The 25,894-nt window shown below is 31.3% G+C and overlaps 1 protein-coding gene across 3 annotated transcripts in view; it reads right to left on the reverse strand.

Annotated features, from left to right (window-relative positions):
• Nucleotides 1–25,894, reverse strand: part of dtn (transmembrane protein 132C dtn) — a 419,781-nt gene that overhangs the window by 104,505 nt on the left and 289,382 nt on the right. For all 3 annotated transcript variants that reach the window (XM_076397494.1, XM_076397493.1, XM_076397491.1), the window contains one exon: nt 10,537–10,695. In XM_076397494.1, the coding sequence (XP_076253609.1) occupies nt 10,537–10,695 (159 nt within the window). The remainder of the gene's footprint in view (nt 1–10,536; nt 10,696–25,894) is intronic.

Genomic DNA, 25,894 nt, shown 5'->3' on the forward strand with positions numbered 1-25,894 from the left:
ATTGTAGCCTTTAAGTTGAATGAAATGGATGTAAAAATTCCAATTAATAATTTTTTAAATTACATATTGAATTAGATATTTGTATAATCTTAATTTCTAACATTAATTTATTACTATTCTCGCATCTATACAAACAGGATGAGTGTGGGATAAATACATCAGGATGTATTTTCAAATTAAGATTAAATTAGACTACCTACGTTATGATAAAACATATATACAAAGACTATACAAGTTCATGCGGTTTGGTTCGCTTGAAACTTTTGATTCCTTGAGCGTTATCCATTAGCTGCATAGCTTCTGCGTTGCTCTAACTAATCATATTTCATGTTTTATCGAAATATTGGATAACTTGATAAATCCGATTTTGATAATAACTGATAGCGATAAGCATTGGTAATTAATCGAAGAACTTTGTTTTGGATTACTAGTTGGTTTGATGTTATTTAAATGCATCCGTATAAACCCAAACAGGCTTTATAATAGAGTGATAAACTAATCTCTTTGATTTTAGGTCAAGTTGGAAGTATTTCTTGGCTAATCGATACGGTTCTTTATTTTGAATCTGATCTTTGAATCTTTTACTTTTTGTCTAATGTGATGTTAATTAATAAAACTCTGAGTTGTTTTAATATCTAGCTTATTAAAAAATCTTTAAAAAAATTCATCAAACGAAGTTCTATTAAAAACATAGTAATTATACAATTATAAAATAGTTTTTTCATTCCAGTTTCCAGAAAAAAAATCGCAAATCATTTTAATAACCTGATGTTTCAATAGTAATATAAATCAATAATCTGGCTAGACAACCTGATTTCAATTTAAGCTGATGCTCAATAGAAGTCTATAGTGCTATATAACAATAACTCTCGCTATGATGTCCTTTAAAAGTTAACTTGGAAAGTAATTCAAAAGTTAGAATCTAAATAAGTCAACAATGTAACGAATAATCCTGAAAGGGGCTGTATGTCATATAGTTTCGATCACTTTTACAAGTATTTATAGATGCAGTAAATAATCCAGGACTCCTGTGTCGATGGGATTTCGAATACAATAGGTCGCTGTTCTGTAATGTTTTCGAATAAAGAGGTGCTTCAAACTGGACACTGACAATACGTAGCGAATATGCTGCATTGTGCAACTCTGATGCTATTAGAAAGTTGAATAAAATTTTGCAAGCTACAGAATTACTCAAAATATTGTTAGTACAACAATAATAACATCTAAATAAAATAACAAAAACACATTTATCTAAAATGACATATATTTTCATGGCCTTTTGAGCCATTCCTGTACATATGTAAGATTCAATATTTTCATGTCTCAAAATATCAGAAGATCAAACGCAATATTTCAAAATTCCTAACAAATATGCGACAGTTCCTAAACTAAGTTTATTGTTGTCTATTTTTTTATATGAAATATGAATATAGAAAAACTTCATTATACAATCTGGTAATTTACTGTAAATTGAAGTTATAAATAGTCCAATAAACCTTCAATTGCTTTTATACCTTTTATTATTGTTGTGAGTTTTAAATTATGTTGCACATGGCGAATATTCTATTCATGAAAATTATATATTATGATAAATGTTTTGTGTTAATAGCAACATTTAATTGGTCTCGTAATTTATGCGTTCGAATGAAAAATAAAAACACCCTAATAAATACCAAAAGACCCTTTTCTATTATTTTTTGTTTCGTTAAATAAATAGCTTTTAAAAAATACCGGGACAAAAAAAAACAAAAAAGGAGACCTTTATCTGGATTGAAAAAGCAAAAGGTATCTGGAAAAATGCCTTTTACTCTTGTTTTTTGTCCATATCAGTTTGTTACAAGTGGTTTCATTTTCGGATCACGTAATTTAGAACGGTATTCGTGATAGAAGGATTGGAATAAGCTATATAAACGCAATAGAGAAAAGGTTTCAAAGAATTGATACCGTTAGAGATCGTACATCTATCAAATCTATTCCTGCGTTCTTTTAACTATTAGAAGGCAACATTTACAAAGTAAATTTCAATTAAACTTTGTTCGTCTACAAGCGGGCACTAGAATTAATTAAAACTAACAGAATAACATTTGAAAGGTAGTAAACATATAAAATCAGAATTTTAACACCATTTTATTGAGGATATGTAAATTTATAAATTTATTACAGTCACACATTTCGAGAATATTTCTTTTGTTGTTGACTTTTGATCTATATATTTTCGGCCATAAAAATAAAATATTTGATATAAACAACATTTCGATTCGGAAGTTTTTATGATCCTTCACTTTTTCCCGATTTTACTAAAGGTCATAAATAACGGCCTTTTATAATCTTTATATTTAGTTTATTTTATTTTTATTGAAAAAAATTCTTTGATGTTTTGGAAGCTACACATTTATTGTATTATACCAAGACTTCAAAACTTTGTCTAAGTATTTTTTATATGTGTTATATTCGAATTAATTAAATGAACACAGCATTTTGTTTCACGAGATCAATATAAAGTTTTGAAATATTTTTTCTAACCAATTTAAACAAGGTGTGTCAAAAGAAAGCTAGCCGGCTTGGTGCCGCAGTGGTAAAGGCGATGGGACGGTCCTCCTGTTGCGATAGCCGCGGGTTCGAATCCTGCTGAGCCATGGTCGTAAATTTATGTTTGTGATTGTTTAAAATTTGTGAATGTTTTAGGCAAGAGTGTAAAATTCGACAAGGAAAATGATCCCTGTCACGCCATTAACCAGGCTGGGTAAGACCGGATGTCTTCTGGGATGATTTCTAAAGTTGATCACTCGCCAGTCGGTAGGCTTAATGCTGAGGACCGTGGTTCGGAGCCCACGTTAAACTTTAGGCCCAGTCCAGATACACCCATAGTTGGTAAAAGGATATTTTAAAATACATATTAAAAAAAAAAGAAAAATGAAAGCTGATATTTCGTGAATAATTATTAATGAACACAATTTGGATTTATTTACTAAAAATAATATCTAAAACAAACATATAAAGAGTTTCTGATGCTTGCATTTTGGATCCATATACACACCTGTACTTGCAGATTTTTTATATATCTGTCAATATGCCGAAAAATATTGAAGTGCTCTTTAGTTATCATACAAAATTAAAACATTCGATTGTCATGAATAAAGTGATTAACAATCTTCACGTTTTCTACCATTTTGATGATTTTTGGTCGCTGAGTTTCTTGGCTAATTTCTTTAATTATTTTACTTAATTTTCCAATCAAAAAATTGTTTGTCGCATTATTTAAGTGGCGAAAATATCTAGTAGTTATTAAAAAAATATTTTTGTACAATCCAAAGAATTCTAAATTATTGAAAAGGTCTGGTTTTTATATAATTTATTATTAGCATTTTTTAGCGTGTAACAGATTGTGGTGTCTCTCCTTTAATGTTTCATTTCTATTGATAGTCTTCTCTCCAATAACTTTTAAAAAAATTGAGAATGTACTGAAGCAATCCAAACTGCGACATATATTTTAAGTTCTTATTAAAATACGTAATAATTCTTTAAATGTATTTTAGAGTCTCCTTTTTAGTAACTAGGATTTCTCTGGACTGGACTTATGATTGGCGGGTGACCAATTTGGAGATCATCCTAGAAGACATCAGGTCTTATCAAGTTGGGCAAATTTACGACACCTCAATAGGAGGACCGTTTTATCGCTTTGACCACTTTGTCAACTAAACCGGCAAAAAACGAGATACCGACTGAAACAAGGTATAAAGAAAAAGTTTAATGTGCGGTCAATATGGTAAACAGAGACCATCTACGATTTTATTGACTGCCACAAATAAATATTGGGTATATTTATGAGTGTCTTGTAGGGTAAAATAGCGTCATTAATAATTCGAGACGAATGCAAGTTGAAAAGTAAATTGAAATCGATTCAAATCAATATAATCATATTACGCAGCTTAATTACTATACCTCATAATTTATTAAAACTAATGGTTCGGATCAACAGTTACAGCCATGATGTGCTGCAAAAAATAAAATTAAAAACTATATAATCTTTGTTTAATCCTTGTTTTGATCTTTGTGTCGAGATATTATCTTCAATCTTCAATACAGTAATACAGTTTTAGTACAATTCTAATAGAGGTTAGACAATACTAGCCGGTAGTTTTAATCATATTATAAATATTTGAAAACCAGAACATTCCCAATACTTTGTGATAGTGAAACTATTCATGATAATGTCAGTGAAACTTTGTATTGGAAAATAAACCTCTTGTTTTTACTATTTTTCCCGTATATATTTCACGTTTCTCATCTTGTAACATCTTGGTCGACCGAATGACCTAATCTCCCTGATAGATTAATACTTGGACTGTAGGTCCTTTAAGTGGGGATGCAGTCTCCTCTCGTAAACATATTCCCGCAGGAGTCCCGCAAGGTGCTTCACTAGCCCCAGCCCTATTCAACCTCTATATGGCTGCTTTCCTACTCCACAAACACTGCCACACAGCATCTTATAAAGATGATACCGCTTTTTTACAACCGGTTATAGTCCCAACGCTATTCGCGACAGACTTCAAATCCAATTGAACCAGGCGACTGCGTGGTACAAATTCTGGTGGCTGCAGATAAACCCGAGCAAAAATCTAGCTATTCTGTTCCACCGCAAGAAGGAGTTTTGCGCCTATTGCATTCAAATTGATAAAGTCCCTATCCTCCGGCTCCAGCAAGAGTCATACCTCGGTCTCCAGTTCGACTGCAGATTCCAATGGTCAGGTCAAATACAGCACGCTACTTACAAAGGCAATGACATGTACAGCTTACTATTTCCATTCCTTTGCAGAAAAAGTAAACTGCCAATACCCCAGAAGGCGACTCTGTTCAAAATGGTAGTCCGTCCAGTCGGCCTCTACGGACCATAGGTGTGGTACAGATATGTCTCTGAGAGACAACTTGAACTATTTCAAATGTTCTAATTCAAAAAGTCCGCGCGTTACTCAATGCTCCATGGGTTATGAAGAACGTCAACATTCACCTCGAATCAGACATCCCGTTTGTTACGAATAAGCTCAGCGTAAGGTTCTCCATAGGCGCCTTAGAACACGATAACGCCTTGATCCCTACCCATCGACAAACTTCGGTAGTCAACCAACTACGGCAATCCCAGTCGTAACGCAGGGTCTCTGCCGCCCGCAAAATACTTCATTAACCCGAACCCGAAGCGACATCAACAAAAGACCATTTGGTTTTAGTTTATATATAAATATAAAATTATAGTAGTACTTTATGATGATCATATTACGAAAGAAGATACCACCAATAACCGTAACACAACATAACCTTGAAATATTAGTACTTTTGTATCAAGCGCGACCGAAGTTTTACGTCAAAGATGCAGAAAGTTTCAACCAACTGAAACCATTACGGGAAATTATAATAGATTACAACTGACATATTTAATTCCAGCTTTGAAAGAAACGACCATTTTGCTTATAGGTTGGGTTGATTTATATATAGCCTAACGATATACTGCTTTCTTCCGAAACAAAAATATATTCCTTAAGTAGGTATATCCATTCCTACTTTTATTATTCATTGTTATATATTAGCTATATGTAGACCAAATATAATCCTCATTTAGGGCCCCAACTATGTATTTCATCATCGACTAATACTGCCATGTTACTGAGTTAATATTCTGTTCTTTGAAAAGTAATCCCGTAATAAAAGTTTAAATATCACAATTTTCATGAAAATATATATGATTTCACCGAAAAGAAAACATCCTTGATTTGATATATTCCACAACAGTCAATATACTGACAAAATCGTAAGAAATATAGAAAATATAGTCATTTCAGATCCCGCTTTTGATCTTAAGTTACCATTTATTTGTCAAAATGTTGAATTGAACAAACTAAATAATATCCCATCTAACATTATTTTCCAGTCTATAACACATTTTTTTTATGCCACTCCAATGCCACACAAGGACGGTTAACATCACCTATGACACCAGTATTTTTATGGTATGGATGATAGGTATCAATATCGCTATTCTCAATAACTATAACCTAACTTAACCCTCTTAATAGTTATAAAAAATTAAAACTACATATCAATGACAGGAGGGATATATGCTGCACTATATTAAAATGGCGAATAATTTCATAGTGAAACTTTGTCAAAACAAAAACGATCGTGAAATATCTGGAAATGTTTCGGAAACATATTGGAAATAAGTTTTCTAATTTTTATTGTTGACAGACCCAAGAAACGACGACATTTCCATCAGGTTTTCGTGTAATAAGGAAACTCGAAATCCCCGGCAGAAAGGGCCGTAGTAAGAGAAAATATTGAATTTTCATTACTAGGCCACCACTCCTCGAAGATTACTGCTCCTCGATTTATTCGTTTTTTTTTTGTGAAAATTTCTCCCATCGTGGTGGTAGTAAATTGAATTTCCCAGTTTCCTATCGTGCCACATTTCAAAGATAGGATTATATGAAAATTACTTTAACAGTAATTTTAAAAAATGAAGGGGCGCGATACTACGACTGGAAAAAAGCTTTTATATTTTTCAGATTTGTTTCAGTATAGGGAAAGTACCGACATTTTTACGATTTAATTATGGTCTATAAATTAATTTTAAAGGATTTACAACAGGTGGTGTTATTGTGTATTAAACCAGATCGGGAATAATTGTAACCAACTTCATATTGAAGCCTCACGGACATGCTTCACTTTTCAGTACGTTGAAAATTTCTGAATTTGCACCGAGTAAATTGCATTTGCTAGAAGTTTTACTCTTTTACTCCAATTCGAAGGAGTAGACGGCTGAAGGTCACCCAATGCGGTGTGAAGTTTATGACAAACATGCTTCATCGATTTCAATATGTGAATACTAGTTTCGACGTTTTAAAAGTGGTCATTTTGACACCGAAGACAAAGAGCGTTCTGGATAGTTAAAAATATTAGAAGACAAATATTTGAAAACATTACTCGCTGAAACAATCAATGGATTGCCTTATTGACTACAATTGATGCGTTTGAGCCTAGCACTACGCAAAAAACGGCCGGAATACGAGTAAGGATAATGTTATTCTTCATGATAACGTTCGATCACATGTTGCAAAACTGGTGAAAACCTAGGTCGAAACATTAAAATAGGAAGTTATATTTAACAACCCCCCGTTTTCTACAGACCTTGTTCTTTCTGATTACTATTTCTGTCGATATACTAGTCGTGACTTCCCTGAGAAGCGCTTCACTTCCTATGAAGATAGCAAAAATAGGTTGATTCGTGGATAGCTCCAAATATACATCGTTCTTTAGAGATGGAATCCGAAAATTCCCTGAAAGACGGGAAAAAGTAGCAGCTATCGATGAACAATGCCTTGAATAAAATCCATTGTACCGATTGTTCACAATAAATATTCACATCTAAACAAAAATTCTTCAAAACCAATTTATAGGACTATACTTAACTATATAAAATATATGTCCCAATATCTAAAATCTATTAAGTATTCGGTCTAAACTACTATTAATTTATTTTAAATGTTCTATTAACACCCATGATGTATTCTGTTTCAAATCGGCAGTCCTTCATCTTTTCTTGAAAACTGTCGATTTTACCAAGGAACTGAATCGTGAGACAATTATAAATGATTGATGAAACCTGAGAAAGATAATGAAGGAATATAAATTTAACTGAAATGAATAAGAGTGTGAAAAATATAACATCTCTTTTTTTCTTAGACTCTAGACAATTGGGCGAGGCGCTAGAACTATGTTTAAATACGGTATAGTATATTTAATAAGTCCGGTTGATTTCAATGTAAAGTGTAAAATTATTGCCTAACATCATTGCATCGATTTGGACAAGGTATGAAATGGAGAATGCACAAGTGTTTTGGTACATTCAGGGTGTTATTCTGATTAGCTGACTTATTTATAATAGCTTATCATGAAAGGTCTTGATAGTTTTTCGTTTTGAGAGTTTTCATTGTTTTCTCAAAATATTTCTTTTTTCGTATAAGCAAAACTTTCTAGAAAGTTTCCTTTCGATATCGAAGCTGACATTGATGATGGCCTTTTCCATTATCAAATTTATAAATATAATCTCTTGTTATACATTTGAAGCAAAATTTTATGATGCATTAAACTGTAAAGCAATTTTCCCCTTTTTTAATGGTCATCAACTGACACTTGCTGTTGTTGAAGACGCTATTTTCCTTGACTTGATCGTTAAAAAATAATTCGTTCAATCCAGTTAGTTGCCAGTTCTAAAACATTCTAAAACGTGTAATCAACTGTAGAATAAACACTACAAGTAATCGATTACTTTCAGCGTTGCTTTACAAATATTATAATGTAAAAATAAACCTTCTTAGTATAAATGACCGTGTCGTATCAGATCCTCTTCGTCCTTCATACAGACTGAAATTTATTAAAAGGGCAGACATAAGTAACGCCTAATTTAATAAGTAATCTATTAGAAAATATTTTGTTAAAATGCCATATTCAAGATTTATTTACATATATATTTATACGTATTTACGTGTTTGTATAAATATAATATTTAAAACTGAAAAAAAGGTTTGTAGATCAATTGAAGACGTTATAACAACTTACTATAAGAACTCTAAAATACTCGAAACTTATATAAAATAACTTGAAACTAATTTTATAGAAAATACCAGTAAATACATTTTTCATTTAATAGAAAACATCTTCGATGAGAGGATTGTAAAATGTTTCTAAAATTCCGATAAGATATTTTCCAATATTTATTGTCGGCGGACCAGAGGCAGTGCAATATTTTCAGCAAGCTTCCGAGTAATAAGGAAACTTGAAAGGCTTTGCTGAAAAATCGCTCGAAGAGAAAATATCGAATTTTCATCACTAGACCACTTCACTAAAATTACTCTGAACTTCTTTTATACAAATAAAACTTTATAAAAATAAAAATAAATAGTTCCCATACAAATTATCTTAAATATAATTAAGCTGTTTTAATGTTTAATTTAAGTGTTTTAAAGAATATTTTAAAGTTTTTTTTTAATTTAATCGCAAAATAAGTATATAAGAATAAATAACTGTAATTTGAAATATAAAATATTTCTCACTCAACTGAAATTTGTATACCAATAATCTTTTCCTCAAGTGTATATGATATACTATATACACTTTATATAGGGATATGATAAAGGATAAACTATTATGCGGGTCAAATTATTTGAAATAAAAAAAAGAACCTTTTATTATTTTCATAAAATTCTACATAATTCTGGTCGATCAGGATGTGTTACAAAAAGGTAAAAAGTTATGGTTGTGAATTGTGAGTAAATGTTAGGTAGATTGACAAATGACAGATTAGTTATTCACTTTACTGAAATTTTCTGAATAAGGGAATGATACAATGTTGACAATTTCCAAGACACGGAGATGATATTGGAAATAAATAAAGGTGTCAATTAATATACGATAACTTTAGGGAATCTTATTGTATAGAGTAAAAGTTTTTTACAATTACACACATATGTGTGTAATTGTAAAATCAGCATCATGGTTAAAATGTGCGAGGAGAGAAGTAATACTAACTGTTTTCTAGATATGGCAAATGCATTAGGGAGAATGCAGTGATTAAATCTAGTTTTATCAAGAAAGATGTATACAGGTAGTAAGATAACAAACTAAAGAGAAACACAGTGATCTCAAAATGACTTTACAAGGAAACCCTTTACCGAAGGAAATAAGAACTAAGCGTAAAAGGTAAATATGCTCTCTAATGAAAGTAAAAAATAATACTTGGATATATAATTGTTAATAAGGGGGATTAGGCCTCCAGAGGGTACTACTACATAAAAAAAACGTACCTGAAACTAAATTATAGGTGGTATGGAAAAACAATATTGTAAATATAATAAAATACAACCCTAACCTCTAAACTATTATAACTGTATAAATAATTGTAGTCTTAAGTCCTGTTATAATATATGCATCAGATGTACTGTATGTTAAAATGTTAAAATAAATTATATCTATTACAGTAGTTTTTAATTTAACAATATAATTTTTTATTTATAACAGTTTAATAATTTTATTTAGATTAGATTTAGATTGATAGGTCATGGCCAAAATGGACTAAAATTTAAAGGTGATGCGGCAACATTGCCACATCTTGACGTATCAATAATTCAGATGACGTGATTTTACTGCTATTTTAAATAGACTATAGATATATAAAAATAATAAAAAATAAAAAATATAACATAAAAACATATATAAAAAGTTTAAAATTTGATAAAAGCGAAAATTTGATTATAAATATACATCAATGATAATTTTTACTTTTATAGGCATTTCTATTCTAGGCAAATTCATTTAAAATATCGTACAGTTTTTATTTAAATATCTTATATGTAAAAACCATTGTGCTCTTTCTTTTTAAATTCAAAAATGCTTTATGAAACTATGCTAATATTGTAGAAAATGTTAGTATATTTATATTTAAAACTGGCATAAAATAATCACAGTAAAACATATATCACTACTTACTCTCCTGCCATTGTTGTCATTTCAGCTTCGGGTGGCTCTTTGCGGACTAATGTTACGCTTGAAAATGTATGTCTATTGTTTCCTTCCACGGTAATGTTCCAGGGAGATGAGTTGGTTGGAGAAACTTCAAGGAAACGTATGCCACTCTTAACTCGAGCCCTGCATCAAAAGAATAATGCTTTACGTATCGTTTTCGCCACAAATACTATACTAAAAATGTTTTGAAATGCCTTTAATTGCAAAATGGATTTAATTGTTCTCTGCCATCTTTTTTAATCGAAATGAAATTAAATGTCTCTGCTTAAATACCTTATTAGAAAATTTCTCTTTATAACACACTGTAAATAATAACTTAATAAAAATATTATAAATCTACGTTGTTCAAATTATCTGCATTAATACTATTAAATACTAAAAATGTTTTATGAAAACTAAATATTAGCATATTGATTTTATTGGATAAAAAACAAATTAAACATTTACATTAACAAAATTATGATAAATTGGTTTAGTTGTTTACTTTGGACCGGTAATTTATCACGAAGGTTATAAATAGAAGTGGAATGGATAGCTTTGTTGGTAAAACCAATAAATGATTTATGATCTGCTAAAGGAAATGGTAATCATAAACGAAATTATTAGGAGTACGTAAGTAATATTTGTATCGTTATAGAAAATTACTTATACCTGTATATTACTCTAACTTGAATTTGTGATATTAGACAAGTAATATACTAAATAAATATATCGACAAAATAATGTATTAGTATTTTAAGTAGCTTAATGTCAGTTTATTTAAGTGTGTATTCTCTTTTATGTTTAAGTATGTAGTCTAGTAATCTGAATAAAAAATGAATGTTTATGCCCTTAAGATATCCGACAGTAATTTAAATTTTGAAAAATCTTCTTAAAGGTTTAGCGTTGAATGAATGAAAAACATCGATTTTTTAAAGGTCACGACTAGAATACCATCTTAAAGCGTGTCTTAAGAATTAATATATCCGTTATATACAGCAGAACTAATTCTAAAGTAATTATAATCATGGAGAAATAGAGATTTAACTTAATAGGAAATTTTGGAGAAATGTTTCGCGACGTCCAACATGTAGATGTCGCTACTTTTAACTTATTACTTGCTTTTGCATCTAATTGGCTCACTTCGTTTCTGTGGTACGTTTGTTATTTATTATTTTGAGCGCCATTTTCAGTATGGCTGTCATAAGGAATAGTGCGTTTAGAGATTAAATTATTAGTTCAATAGTATATATAAGTCGGTAGTACAAAAAGAAAAGTAAATTATTGATCTAGGAAGTGTTGTGTATCCGGATGCACAGATAGTAAAGAAATGCAGAATCGTTTTCGTTCGAAGAAATATTTGGATGTCATTTAAAAAATGGTTGATAATGTTAAACATCCCAAACCGAATGAATTAAGTATCAAAGAAATTTATGATCGTTACATTATGTTTTGTTGTTGTAAGTTGGGGTAAGTTTATTCATATATATTCAAATATCAAATAATGATTTTTTTAATTTTAGAAATTAGTCACCTTCCAAAACAAGCTATGCAACCGTATATATAGTTTTCTTCTTGGATAAATAGTTGCAGCTCCAATAAAATAAATAGTAGCTCCTGAATGCAAATCTATTAAGAGTAGGTCAACCGATATTCAATACACGAGGAATGTTTCTGTAAAATTTTTCAAGTAAGAACAAATTTGTTGTGTGTGACACCAATGACACACCAAGTGACATCAATTTAATAACTACCTTGAGGGGTTCTTTTCATTAAAGAAAAAAAGGTTAATTATCCATATAAATATATTAGCTTAAGGCTATTTAACCATGGTAGTTTTTTTTGGATCCAGCTAATGGATTCAGGAATACACATCCTCGGTTAGTATGTTTTAGAAGTCATTTAAATTGTTTAACATAAGTTAATTTTTTTCATCTCATTGGCCTTTAGGAAATTGTGAAGAGGAAGAACATAAGGGCTCTTTAAATAATTATAATAGCGGGGGATGACTCTATAACTTAAATTCCAGATGTTCCTATATGAATAGACGAGCCAAGACAATATCTTATGCCCCAGAAAATTGTTTCATTATACTGTCAGTAGGGCTCTTTTAACCTCTTCTTTTGATTCATTTTTAAACTCTTATTTTATCCCGTGATATTGCCCGTCGATAATATAACATATTTTTGTGAAATATCTTTAAAAAATGTAAATTCAAAACCTTTTATTTTAATTGTACATACAAAATGATTTTCCATATATGATTCTAATACTTATGTCTTATTAGATATATTTATTTTTATACTATATATATATATATATATATATATATATATATATATATATATACCCCAATACCATACATTCAGGCCAAAATCCGAGAGAACATTTAAATTCGTATTAAAAGGATTACATCACGGGACGGACTTTAACACCATCAAGGTAGCACCAGCTGAAAAAGGCCACGAGGTCGTAAATATTCACAATATACGACATCACACGACAAAAAAACCTCTGCTTATGTTTTATATAGACATAAAACCTAATGGAAATAATAAGGCGGTGTATGAAATCACCAAATTGGAAAATAATATTAAATGCGAACCACCACATATAAAAAGAATGCACAAGGTGTCAAGCGCACGGGCACACAAAGACTTACTGTCGCAAATCATATAGATACGTAAAATGTGCAGGAGAACATAAGACAGGAGATTGTACTCGTAAAGTTCGCGATGAAAAAGTGAAATGTGTTAACTGTAACGGAAATCATCCAGCGAACTACAAGGGTTGCGCAATTCACAAGCAACTACAGCAGAAACTCTATCCTGCCTTAAGGGAAAAAAGGCATCAACAAAGACAATCCACTACTACCAATCTACCACTACCCACCAGAACAAGTCAACCAGACATAACTTATGCCCAAATAGTTGAAAATGGTTCAGCACAAAAACGAGAGACAATATCTCAACCTACTGAAACTAGCAGCATCTCAAGATTAGAAAATATGATGGCCAAACTAATGGATCAAATGAGTACGATACTTGGTCTACTCACAACCGTCGTAAGCAAACTTGCCTAATGCCTGAAACCAATAGCTACAAAATCGCCGTCTGGAATGCCAATGGGCTCCAACAACACGCCAGGGAACTAAAAATGTTCGTAAATGAACAAAATATTGACGTTATGATGGTTTCCGAAACACACTTTACGGATAAGAATTATCTGAAAGTTCCTAAATATAAGCTTTATCATACAAATCACCCTGATGATAAAGCACATGGAGGTACAGCCATAATAATTCGAGATGATATAAAGCATTTCGAAAAAGAAAAATTCCGCAAAGACTACCTGCAAGCCACCAGTATAACCATAGCGGAAGCCCATGGACCATTAACAATTTCTGCGATTTATTGCCCACCCAAACATAACAACAAGGCAGAACAATTTCAAGAATTCTTCAGTACGCTAGGTAATAGATTTATAGCAGGAGGAGATTATAATGCAAAACATTTAATGTGGGGTTCAAGAATAATAACCTCAAAAGGTAGAGAACTGCTCAAAGCCATAAGGATAGATAACTTACAACATATCTCTACTGGTGAACCAACATATTGGCCTTCAGACAGAAATAAAAAACCAGATACAATAGATTTCTGTATTACAAAAAATATTGATACAAAAAAGTATCAGGCAGAATCATGTTTCGACCTGTCTTCTGATTATTCACCAATAATAGTAACAATTTCTTCAAAAATTACCATCAAAGATAAACCCCCTTCTCTGTGCAATAATAGAACTAACTGGCCCTCATTTAGAGAAAACTTAGACCAAAATATCTCTCTAAACTTACCGTTACAAACTGAAATGGATATAGAAATAGCAGCAATAAATCTTACAAAAAATATACAGGAGGCAGCATATTCCGCGACTCCCAACAGTGAAACATTTCCAAGAAAAAATACACATATATCATGTACAATACAGAAAAAGTTAGCAGAAAAAAGAAAGTTACGACGAAATTGGCAACAGCAAAGGACTGAAGAGAATAAAAGAAAATTTAATAGGGCCATAAAAGAGCTGAGAGATCTAATCCAAATTGAACAAAACCAAGGCATTCAAGAATACCTAGAAAACTTGACATCAACTGAGGCTACAGACTATTCGTTGTGGAAAGCAACAAAAAAGCTTAGGAGATCCCAGCAGTATAACCCACCTATTAAAACAAGCGAAAATAATTGGGCGAGAAGCAATAAAGAGAAGGCCGACATTTTCTCAAAACACTTAAAAAATGTTTTCAAACCTTTCCAGTCTCAGCTACATAAAGATGACGAAAATAAAATTACTAGCTTTCTAGATTCGCATTTCAAATGGATTTACCGCACGAGAAATTAACGGTCAAAAAAGTTAAACATACAATAATGAGAGAGATTAATATTAAAAAAGCTCCTGGTTATGACTTAATTACTGGCAAAATTTTAAAAGAACTATCAGAAAAGGCTATAAAACTATTAACATATATATTTAATGCTATGCTACGAATTAATTACTTCCCTAGTATCTGGAAAGTAGTTAAAATATTAATGATACTTAAACCAGGAAAAATACCAGAACATGTGACCTCCTACCGACCTATAAGTTTATTACCAATAATCTCGAAAGTTTTCGAGAAATTATACATAAAAAAACTAAACTATATAATAGAAAAAAGAAAAATTATTCCAGAACATCAGTTTGGCTTTCGCAATAAGCATGGGACTATAGAACAAGTGCATAGACTTGTAAACCAAATAAACGCTGACCTAAATGCCAAAAGATATTGTTCGGCTGCTTTCCTAGACATATCTCAGGCTTTTGACAAAGTATGGCTTGCAGTATACGGGCTTGCAGGTTAAATTAAAGAAACTTCTCCCTCATCCGGACTATCAGCTACTAAAATCGTATCTCACTGACAGACATTTTATTGTAAATCAAGGCGATGAACATACCGAATTAAATCCAATATATTCAGGAGTTCCGCAAGGTAGTGTACTGGGTCCAGTACTGTATCTTCTGTATACGGCTGATCTGCCCACCACAAAAATAACTACTGTGGCAACATATGCAGACGATACAGCAATCTTAGCATCCCATGAAGATCCAGTCACAGCATCAATAAACCTACAAACCCACCTGGAGCAAATACAATTATGGTTGAAGACATGGCGCATTAAAGCCAATGAATCAAAATCCACGCATATAACGTTTACCCTACGTAGAAGAACATGTCCACCAGTAAATATCAATCATCGTCAACTCCCCCAAGCAGAGCATGTTAAATATCTTGGTATGCATTTAGATCGACGCCTAACCTGGAAGAAGCACATACTCTCTAAACGGAAACAACTAGGACTAAAATTATATCAAATGTATTGGCTCATTGGGCGCAAATCCAAGTTATCATTAGATAACAAGGTATTGCTGTATGAGTCTATACTCAAGCCCACTTGGACATATGGAATTCAACTATGGGGTACCGCTAGCAAATCTAATATATCCATCATTCAACGGTTCCAAAATAAGGTGTTGCGTGCCATTGTTGATGCTCCGTACTATATTTCAAATAAAGTGATACAACGCGATATTCCTCTAGAACCCATAACGAGTGTAATCCAACGTGTTTGTGTGAAGTACTTCGAAAGAGTGTCAGTGCATCCCAATGTACTCGCTAATCAGCTAAATATGCGACGTGATAGTGAAGTGCGTAGACTAAAACGTTTAACACCACCTGATCTGATTACTGGACATATGTAGAGTTTAGAATAAGCATTAGAATAAGACTAATTAATTAAGATAATATTTTATACAGAAGATTGCTTAATGAAGTGATTTTCTACATGCCATGTATATATAATATAAACAGAAGAAATACTTATTGCCAATAGGGCAGATTGTGGACTCACGAAGAGTAATAAATATATATATATATATATATATATATATATATATATATATATATATATGTATATATATATATTTATATTATGAAAAATATATTATATTTATATTTTTTTAGATAAATTTACATTATATATTTATTGTTATCGATTATATTTATATTTATTTACTTTTATATATATTTATATTTAATTGAATTTTACTTAATAAATTTATTTCAGAAAAAAATTTCAATGGTCAACTAAACATAACATCAAGGCTGTCACGTGCCAATTATTACTAATGAGCCGGTCAAATGTCTTCACAGTAAAATATTTTTCTTACAGGTGCCTATAATGGAGATTTAAATTAACCAATCAAATTACTTGAATGGCCAATTATGTGACCTCTGGATGTTGGGCAAAACAAAACTTTGCGCCAGAGTCCCCTATTGAGTTGCATCTCTATTAATCTATGATTATAATTAATAAAATAGGGTAGCGCATTTTCAATAATGTTGATCTTGTTGCTTGGGTGATTATTTAAAAAATATTATGTAGTTAATATTCCGCATATTTTAAGTTGATTGAAATCAATATCTTAATTAGTATAAATATGTATTTTTGAATGTTTAAGAAAATAACTACATATTATGAAAACAGCATATTATGAACAATTATAATAATGGGTTACGGGAAAAGTATTTTTCAGTATTTTCAAAGCGAATTTATTCATATAAATTTTAAACAATTGTACCATTATTATTTTTTGTCACTTTTCCGGTATAACTGCGTTTCCGTTACTGTAGAATTTCTCGCAGATCAAATGGTACTAAATGTAGGTTGGTATAAATGGTAGTAGTAAATTTTGTATGATCTAATATTAATACCTCTTTTTTGCAATTTTTTTTCTTTTTCGGTTTCTTTGTAATCATCTACTTCAATCGCATTAGTTGTTAACAGTGGCGAGGTTCATGATTTAGCGGCCCATAATAGGCAATTTCTTCTTTATTAACCTGCCATTGCAGGATTCTGGAATATTTATTTTCAAAGTGCAATAACTTTTCTGTCGTGGACCATAACAAAGTTCATGTTTACTTTTGGAACCGTTACATTGGAATGTTAATAAAGTTTTTAGATACAGAGGCGTCAAGAGCTCAAAGAATGATTTTTTTATTAATTACATCTTACATTAGATATGCTTAGTACAATTTTAATTTACAAATTAATTTACTACTACTACTCTGTCTTACTTGTATTAATACACAAATAAGATGGGATCAATACATAACTATGTATTTTCTAAATTAATATAAAACTAAATTACTTAAGCTAAAGCTAAGAATAGCCTTAACAAGTTCGGGTGGTTTGTTTCGCTGCAATCTTCTGATTTCCTGCGTGTTGTTCAGTAACTGTATTGTTTTCACGTTGCTGTGATTTAGCAACCTTTGTTTGAAGGCGAAATCTTGAATCACTTCATATATACATTTGATTTCGAGGTCATCGTGCAGCTGTTCGTTGGTTGTTCGTTATATATGTTTTAACAGTTTCTCAAATAATTTAGATAACACAGGTATCCAACTTGTTCTGCCAATTTATCAGGTTTTTTAATCATAATTACTCCAACAACCCGGAAAAAAGAATGAGTATCTATAGTTAGAGTAGTTTCGACAGAGCTGATTTATGTCTATCTCCAGCAGGCCATACCGGAAACGTTCCATAGAAAAGTAATTAGAAATCTTTTTCTGATTTATTTCTACAGGGACATACACATTTGAAGAAGTTTTTGTGTAAATTCTGTAATTATCTAATAAATCTTGAAAATAAATTAAACCTTTTCAAAGAACTTTCGATATGTTGAGTGCTGGTCTTGTGTCGATATACATATTCATCAAGAAAGCCGAAGATTACGTGAAGAAATGTACAATATCGAATATTGATCTGAGAGTGTATGTGAAAACATAGTCGCGGCTATAGTACATTATCTTTTCTCAGTAGATCTCGTATTGTGACGTTTCGCTCTTATTTGAATCTAAAAATTTAGCACAACATTTACGAGGGAAACATTCCCCTCAATAAAGATTCATATCACCCCTTATTTTGCTATCATTACAAAAAATAGTTCATATAGATAAGATTAAAATGAGTATAATAAGAAAATGAGTCATAGTCAGCATGGATAGCAATTAACTTGAACGTATTTAAATTGAAAATTCTGAAAACTGGCATCAGTGCTCCTATTATTGTCAGTAATTGCAGTTGTTGGTAGGACATTATTAGAGCAAATGAAAAAAGCTTTTACCCAAATATAAGAGCAATCTCCGTAGTTAAGTAGACACATTTTAAAAGGGGTCATTTTCGATGCAAAACAATTTTAAAATATGCAAAATGTATCTTGCCGGCCTTACGTTCTCGCCCCAGAAAGGCTCCTTCAGCTTCCTGGTAAATTATGGTGCCAGACCCGGAATTTATATTCTCATCGGCCGTAAAGCTTTATGACCGATCGTTTATTTTTTATAAAGAGGGGCTAAACCGGCGCTGTCAGCGAGGAATTATGCGTATTTTCAGCCTTAGCGTCCATTGTAACCCCACTCTTTTTAATCTCGACAAATCGTTTGTATATATTAATATTATCTTTTTAAATGTTTTTCTTCCGTAACTTAAAATACATTTGCAAAGGGTCCCAATAAAGATATCTTAAATAATATAATTTTCATCAAAATAATATAAACAATTTAAAGTATATTTATGCGTTATATTTTGTTTATAGACAGATTGTAGTAAAAGGCAAAAAGGTAACGAATATTAGAATGTTACATAAAATAATAGCTTGAAATAAACAAATTTACTGAAAGGAAAATAAAGTGGAATAAAAAAGTAAACAACGATGCAATTTTATTTAAAATGTAGATAAATAATTTATATTTTTTATAAAATAAGTCTGGTTTTTTATTCAATTTATTGTTTTTTAATATATATTTTAGGTGAAAAATATGTATAAAGTATAAAAATTATATTAATACATAAAGAATTAATGAAAATAATAACTAACTACATAATTTGACTAGATGGAACACATGGCACAAACAGAAGGAATTATGAATTTGGTAAATATTTTAAAGCGCTGACAAATATTAGGATATTGTACTATGTATGCAATAAAATATGTAACTATATGTATATTTGTAGAGCTAAGTTTTGAAAAGTCAATAGTTCATTTAATGATTATGAATACATTATTTTAATATTATTTCTGTATTGTAAAAAGTAATGTGTCTAATTATGTCAGATATTATTTTAATTATTCTATAAATATATATTACTTCATTTAATATTCCGTGTTTATGATTATGACATAAAAGTAAATAAAAATCATAAGTACTTATATTTGATGCTCTGAAGTTGTTGCAGTTCTGAAAATATTCTTATTCATGATATTTTTGATATAATGTGTAGTGATTTAATATCATTAATACTTTGTTGACTATTAAAACTGGAAATTGTATTTGATTAAATGCAATTTAAAAAATGTTAGAGAGTGTTATTTCTTGAGATAGTTTGAATATATTTAAATGTACAGATATTTGTTCCTGTAGTTAATTTTTTATATCAAATATATTTCTGATCTTAGACTGAAAATGTTTAAAAACAAGTTTTAGTAATAATAACATATCATTTTTAAGTTATTCTCTTTACTTTATTAGGAGAGAAACCCTAGTACATTTTAATGTACGACTGTTTTAACTTGAACTATTGTTTGCAAATTTGAATTTTATATTAGTAGAGGTAATATTATTTTATAAATAAAGCTAAATAATGAACACCGCTTAAAATTATGTTATTTAAAAATATTAAATGGACGATTTTTGGCATATTATTATTTTATTAAACAGTTTTTTTCCAGTTTATATCGCTTTTCTTAATGTAAATATGTTAACAAATGCTAAATTATTACATACCTTACAAAATCCTTTGAATAAACGCTTATTTTTATGGAATTATATTTCCAAATTAATTAATAGCTTCGTAAAATTAGAAACGGTATACAAACCATCCGCAAATGGCGGCAATTCGAAGCCTTTAATACTCTCAAAGCTTAGTTCTCAATGTATGCATTCATTAATGAAATTAGCCATTCAGTAGCCCAGTCTGGTATATATTTCAACAAAAGATATTAGTACAGTTTTAGGAATACTAGCATTATAATTGATTATGTAGTCTTCAAAATGATTTAAATGGATGGAAGCTTTAAATGTTACATCATCAAACTTACAAATAAGGAAATGAATAATTATATAGAATATTTATTGCTCTAAACAAAAGTATAGCGTAAACAATCTGTAAATATACTTCAACAGCCGTTTTAGGCGAATTGGACTATATTATTCAACATAATCCGATATAATCTAATATTTCATAAAAAATCAGAAATTACGTGTTTAAATAAACATAAACTTTTTTTGACGAATTCATGGGTAGGTAATTAAAAACAAAACATTGATATAGAGATCGACCTGACAAAGTCTTATCTCCAAATAAATTTATTTTTATTTCTTATCTCCAGAGTATTTTTAATTGACTTCTATGTATTTTGGCGGGCTGAAAATGAAAATAATATCGAAAAAATTCCAAGGGCATACAGGAAATGTTCGATAAAAGTAATTAGAGAGCCTACGACGTATTCTCCTAAGTATTTTCAATTGACTTCTATGTAGTAGGTCAATTGAAAAATTCCCGACCTACCATAGCAAAACACACTTTTTTGGCAAAATTAGTTTCTTTTAATCAATATAATTCCCTTCAAGGGTGATTATAGCGATCCTCCAAATTTTCGTTACCATTTTTGTAGTACGATTTGTCCTTTGCTTCAAAATAGGCCTCAGTTTCGGCGATCATCTCTTCATTCGACGAAAATTTCTTCCCAGCGAGCATTGTTTGAGATCTGATAACAGGAAATAGTCGCTGGAGACCAAATCTGGAGAATACGGTGGATGAGAAAGCAATTCGAAGCCCAATTAATGGATTTTTGCCATCGTTTTCACTGACCTCTGACACGGTGCATTGTCTTGGTGAAGCAGCACTTTGTTTTTCTTCAAACGCGGCCGTTTTTCGACGATTTCGTTCTTCAAACGGTCCAATAACGTCATGTAATAGTCGCTGTTGATGGTCCTTCCTTTTTCAAGGTAGTCAATGAAAATTATTTATTATTGCCAGCCGACTATTGCGTTTTCCCACGTTTTGGAGCGGGTTCATCGTGTGCAGTCCACTCGGATGACTGTCCAGTGGATTTCGGAGTGAAATGATGGAGCCATGTTTCATCCATTGTCACATATCGACGCAAAAACTCGGGTTTATTATGTTTGATCATCTTCAAACACTGCTCCGAATCATCAACTCGTCGTTGTTATGGTCAAAAGTGAGCTATAGCGGCACCCACTTTGCATAGAGCTTTCTCATACCCAAATATTCGTGAATGATATGATGTACACGTTCAGTTGATATCTTTAGGGTGCCTGCTATTGTATTTTGTGGATTATTTAAATGTTTTCGTCGGTAACAACCTCTTTTGGGCGTCCACTGCGTTCACCACCTTCGGTGCCCATTTCACCACGTCTAAACTTAGCATACCAATCCTTGATGGTTGATTTTCCTGGAGCAGTGTCCAGAAACTCGGCATCAATCCCAGTTTCTGCTTCAACTGTATTGTTTCTATTCGAAAGCAATATTTTATCAACACGTGAAATTCCTTTATATCCTGCACTCAAATCTGCTTCATTGAAGTAATTATCCGACAGCTGTCAAATTTATACACGCATCTTTTGAGGGTTAGAGCTAACTAAAAAACATATATATAGATTTAATTCTAGCAGCGTCATCTATGGGTCAGGCCGGGGACTTTTCAATAGACCTGTTATTTTGGCGTGCTGAACATGAAAATAATATCGAAAAATTCCAAGACGCAGGTCTACTTCACAACGGCGAATTTTATGCTTCTATTTCCGTAGGTAATTCCGTACACCCCAAAGAAAACTACAAGAACTTTGAATTGGTTTTTCGAAAATTAAAATAGGAAGAGCATAGTTGGCAGTGATTTCAGCTCAGAACACGCTGGGTTTAACAAACACCCTTCATTTTGTATCTATGGGGTAGTAGAGATCGAGCAAATCGGTGTAATAAAAAGAGTTGACTGCTGAGGGAGCTTAAAATTGGTGAAGGAACATCGACATCCACGTAAAGATCTTTTGCCACCGCTGCACATAAAGTTGGGATTGATGAAGCAACTTTTAAAATCACATCCCAAAGATGAGGATTGCTTCAAATACATAGTTTCAAAGTTGATAAGCAAAGATGAAGGTAGGTGTTTTCGTCAGACCAGATGTCAGATGGCTTATGATTAATTCCCAATTTATTACGGCCATGACCGATTTTCTAAAATAGTTGCATTACTTTTATGAGTTGATGGATACATTTTTAGGTAGTCATAAAGACCCTAACTTTAAATAAAGAAATCGTCAAAAGAATGCTGAAAGCATTTGCCTAATATGTTTAAAAGTACATTTTTTCATTCCTACCTCGACTATTTTCCGGAAAATGTGGAAGATGTAAGTGTAAGTTGAACGAAGTATACTATTTTAGTATTAAAGTGCTAAAAAAAGATACCAAAGAGTCTGTAGTATCAATACGTTATATATGTTAGATTCTTCAGAGAGACCTTCCAGATACTTCTCTTGAGTGAAAATGTACAAAGAGAGACCTTACTGGGAAAAAGAAATGGTTTCAATATGTCACTAGCCCATACTAAAAGGTAAACAAAACAAAGACAGAAACAACTTTAGAAGGGTAGATCATTTTAGAAAGGCACAGACATGCTATAGTAAAGCTTGTAATTTATTTAAATGTAACTTTGTGATTGAAGAAACCGGTTACATTATTATATTACTTAAAATAATTTAAGGTACTTTTATTAACACTCCTCTGGGCTACTGTCATAGCCAGAATATAATCTAAAAAGAGGTTTACGCTTAGCCTTACTTAATCAATCCTATCTAAATAAAGGACAGAGTTGTACTGAAAAAAATAAATTTAATCACGGGCATCATCATCATTTTAATGCTTCCAAGTATGTCTTCATTAGTCATCGCTAAGTGCTCGACTCAAGTGCAATTGATAGCGAATCCTATTGATTATTTAAATGGGTTCCTATAGCTTATAATACACCAAGATGATTCAAATACAAAGCCACGATTAGTCAATTTTGCCGTTAATATTGATGCATGATCAGGTAGTTTCTATGATTTTTTTTGCTTTGGATTATCGTAATGGATCAATTTTTCATCACCAGTAACTATACGATGCAAAAAACTTTCCGATTTTCCTGTTAAAGCAACACTTCACTCATTACCAAACAACGCCTTTCAATGTCTCTTGTATTCAATTCATACGGCACAAAAAAGTTTCTTCTGTTACTCTTAGCAATTCTGTCTATTCTTCTTGCATTCTACACAACACGTGTAATCATCATATAATGTCTTCAAATCCTCCTTGTTAACGAAACCAGTATGCATTCATTGAAATCGATAGAACATGATTGTCATAAGTTTTGTATAGCATTTGATGATCCTTAGCCACCTTTCATCAAATTGACTTGAAGTTCGCTATAAATGTGTCCGATGCGATTTAACATACTATAACATCATCTGTTTTAAATCATTTAAAATTAATATCTAGACCAACATATTAAAAATTTAAATTTAAAAATTTCAAGCCTTCGAATTGTTTGAGCAAAGCTCAGTCTCCCGGCTTTCTCAGATCATTAAATGAGTAAGTAAATTAATAACGACATATTAATGACTATTGAAATAAAATTCAGATATTTGACTTGATAAACTCATTAGTTGAATAATACTCGGTGGTAATTTGCTAAGTACATTTCATATAAAATTTATTATACTCATGTACCTCACGTCTCCGAAAACAAGAAAAATGGATCATCCCGAGAATCAGGATCGATAGTCGGCGGACCCGAAACATGCTTAAACTGTGAAAGGGACGGAATTTTTCGGCTCAATTTAGAACGTCCGATTTTTCAGTTAAGTTTCCAAACTGAAACTAATCCTGGCATGTAACGTCGGGCAACAGAAAACGCCCCATTTTAGCAGTAATATAACTTTTGAAGTTGTCGTATGAGGCTGTCAGTTTCGAAACTCTTTGAAACTTCCATGTTTTTAACGAAAATTAACTGGATTGAATTAGAAATGGAAGTAGAGATAGAAGTGGCACAGAAGTTTTAATTACTTTAAATCGTTTATACAAATAAGAGTTCTGTTCTGAATAAGAACTCTGTTCGTGTTTAAATGTTTTGTTTTATGTTATTTTTTAAATATATTTTTAATTATACACAGTTTAAGAATCCATTTCCTAAAAATAAGGTGGGTAAATACAAGTTTTTTTTAATACATTAAGTATGCTTAGTATAAATTCAATTTGTAAAACTAATTTATTACTGTTTTGTTGTACCTGTATTAATATGCAAGCATGGCGGGTGTGTAATAAATATACGATATAATAATATATAATTAAAATTAAATTTGACTACTTAGTTAAAATTAAGATTAAACATTTGTAAAATGTACAAATTCATCTGGTATTGTTCGCTTCCATCTACTGATTTCCTGCTGGATAACAATAGCTGTATTGGTTCTGAGTTTTTCTTCTCTATCATTGGATTATTAGCTGTTTATATACTTTAATGTAATTATAATATACTGATAAACCAATATCATTAATTTTAGAATAGGTGGGGAGTATTCTCTGATTTTGAGTTTGATCTGCTCTGTTTTTTGTCTAAAATAATGATTCCAGTTTAACCTACCATCAAGATGTACGTCGAGGCCTATTTTCCTTGAGGAATCCGCCACCCGTAAAGTGATATATTTTTCTTTTGTCATTTTATCGCAACGCAAAATTGACATGGACAGATTTGGAGTTATTAAGCTGTGTTTTAATAAAATCAAAGTGGCAAAATATTTTTTCTTTAATTTTTTTTGAAGGAAGAGTAAACATGAACATATAATAAATGTTATCAAATGTTCTTGTTATATTTCAGTGCAGTTTGTTTAAATTTTAAGTAGACCTCCCAGGAGATCTTATTTGTGATTATTTTTTTCTCTGTCAATAACTATACTTTATATAAATATAATAAAATGAGTTTATTGCCTTCTTTCTCTGACCTAACCCTCTCCTGGTTTCGTATGCAGAATACTCTTCCTGCTATTTGCTCATCCCTTATCTCCTGGATCATATTCAATGTGTTTGCGGTTATCGGACTTCAACCTTTTTATCTTCTCCCCATCCAACTTCCTAAATCCCCGCCTTGGACCTCCAACGCACCCTTTACCAATACCTTCTTCCGTTAATTTTCGAAGAAA

Source organism: Rhynchophorus ferrugineus, unplaced genomic scaffold, assembly GCF_030347505.1.
Source record: "Rhynchophorus ferrugineus isolate W39M unplaced genomic scaffold, kcgeb_rfMv2 rfM2, whole genome shotgun sequence".
In the NCBI taxonomy this organism is placed as follows: Eukaryota; Metazoa; Arthropoda; class Insecta; order Coleoptera; family Curculionidae; genus Rhynchophorus; species Rhynchophorus ferrugineus.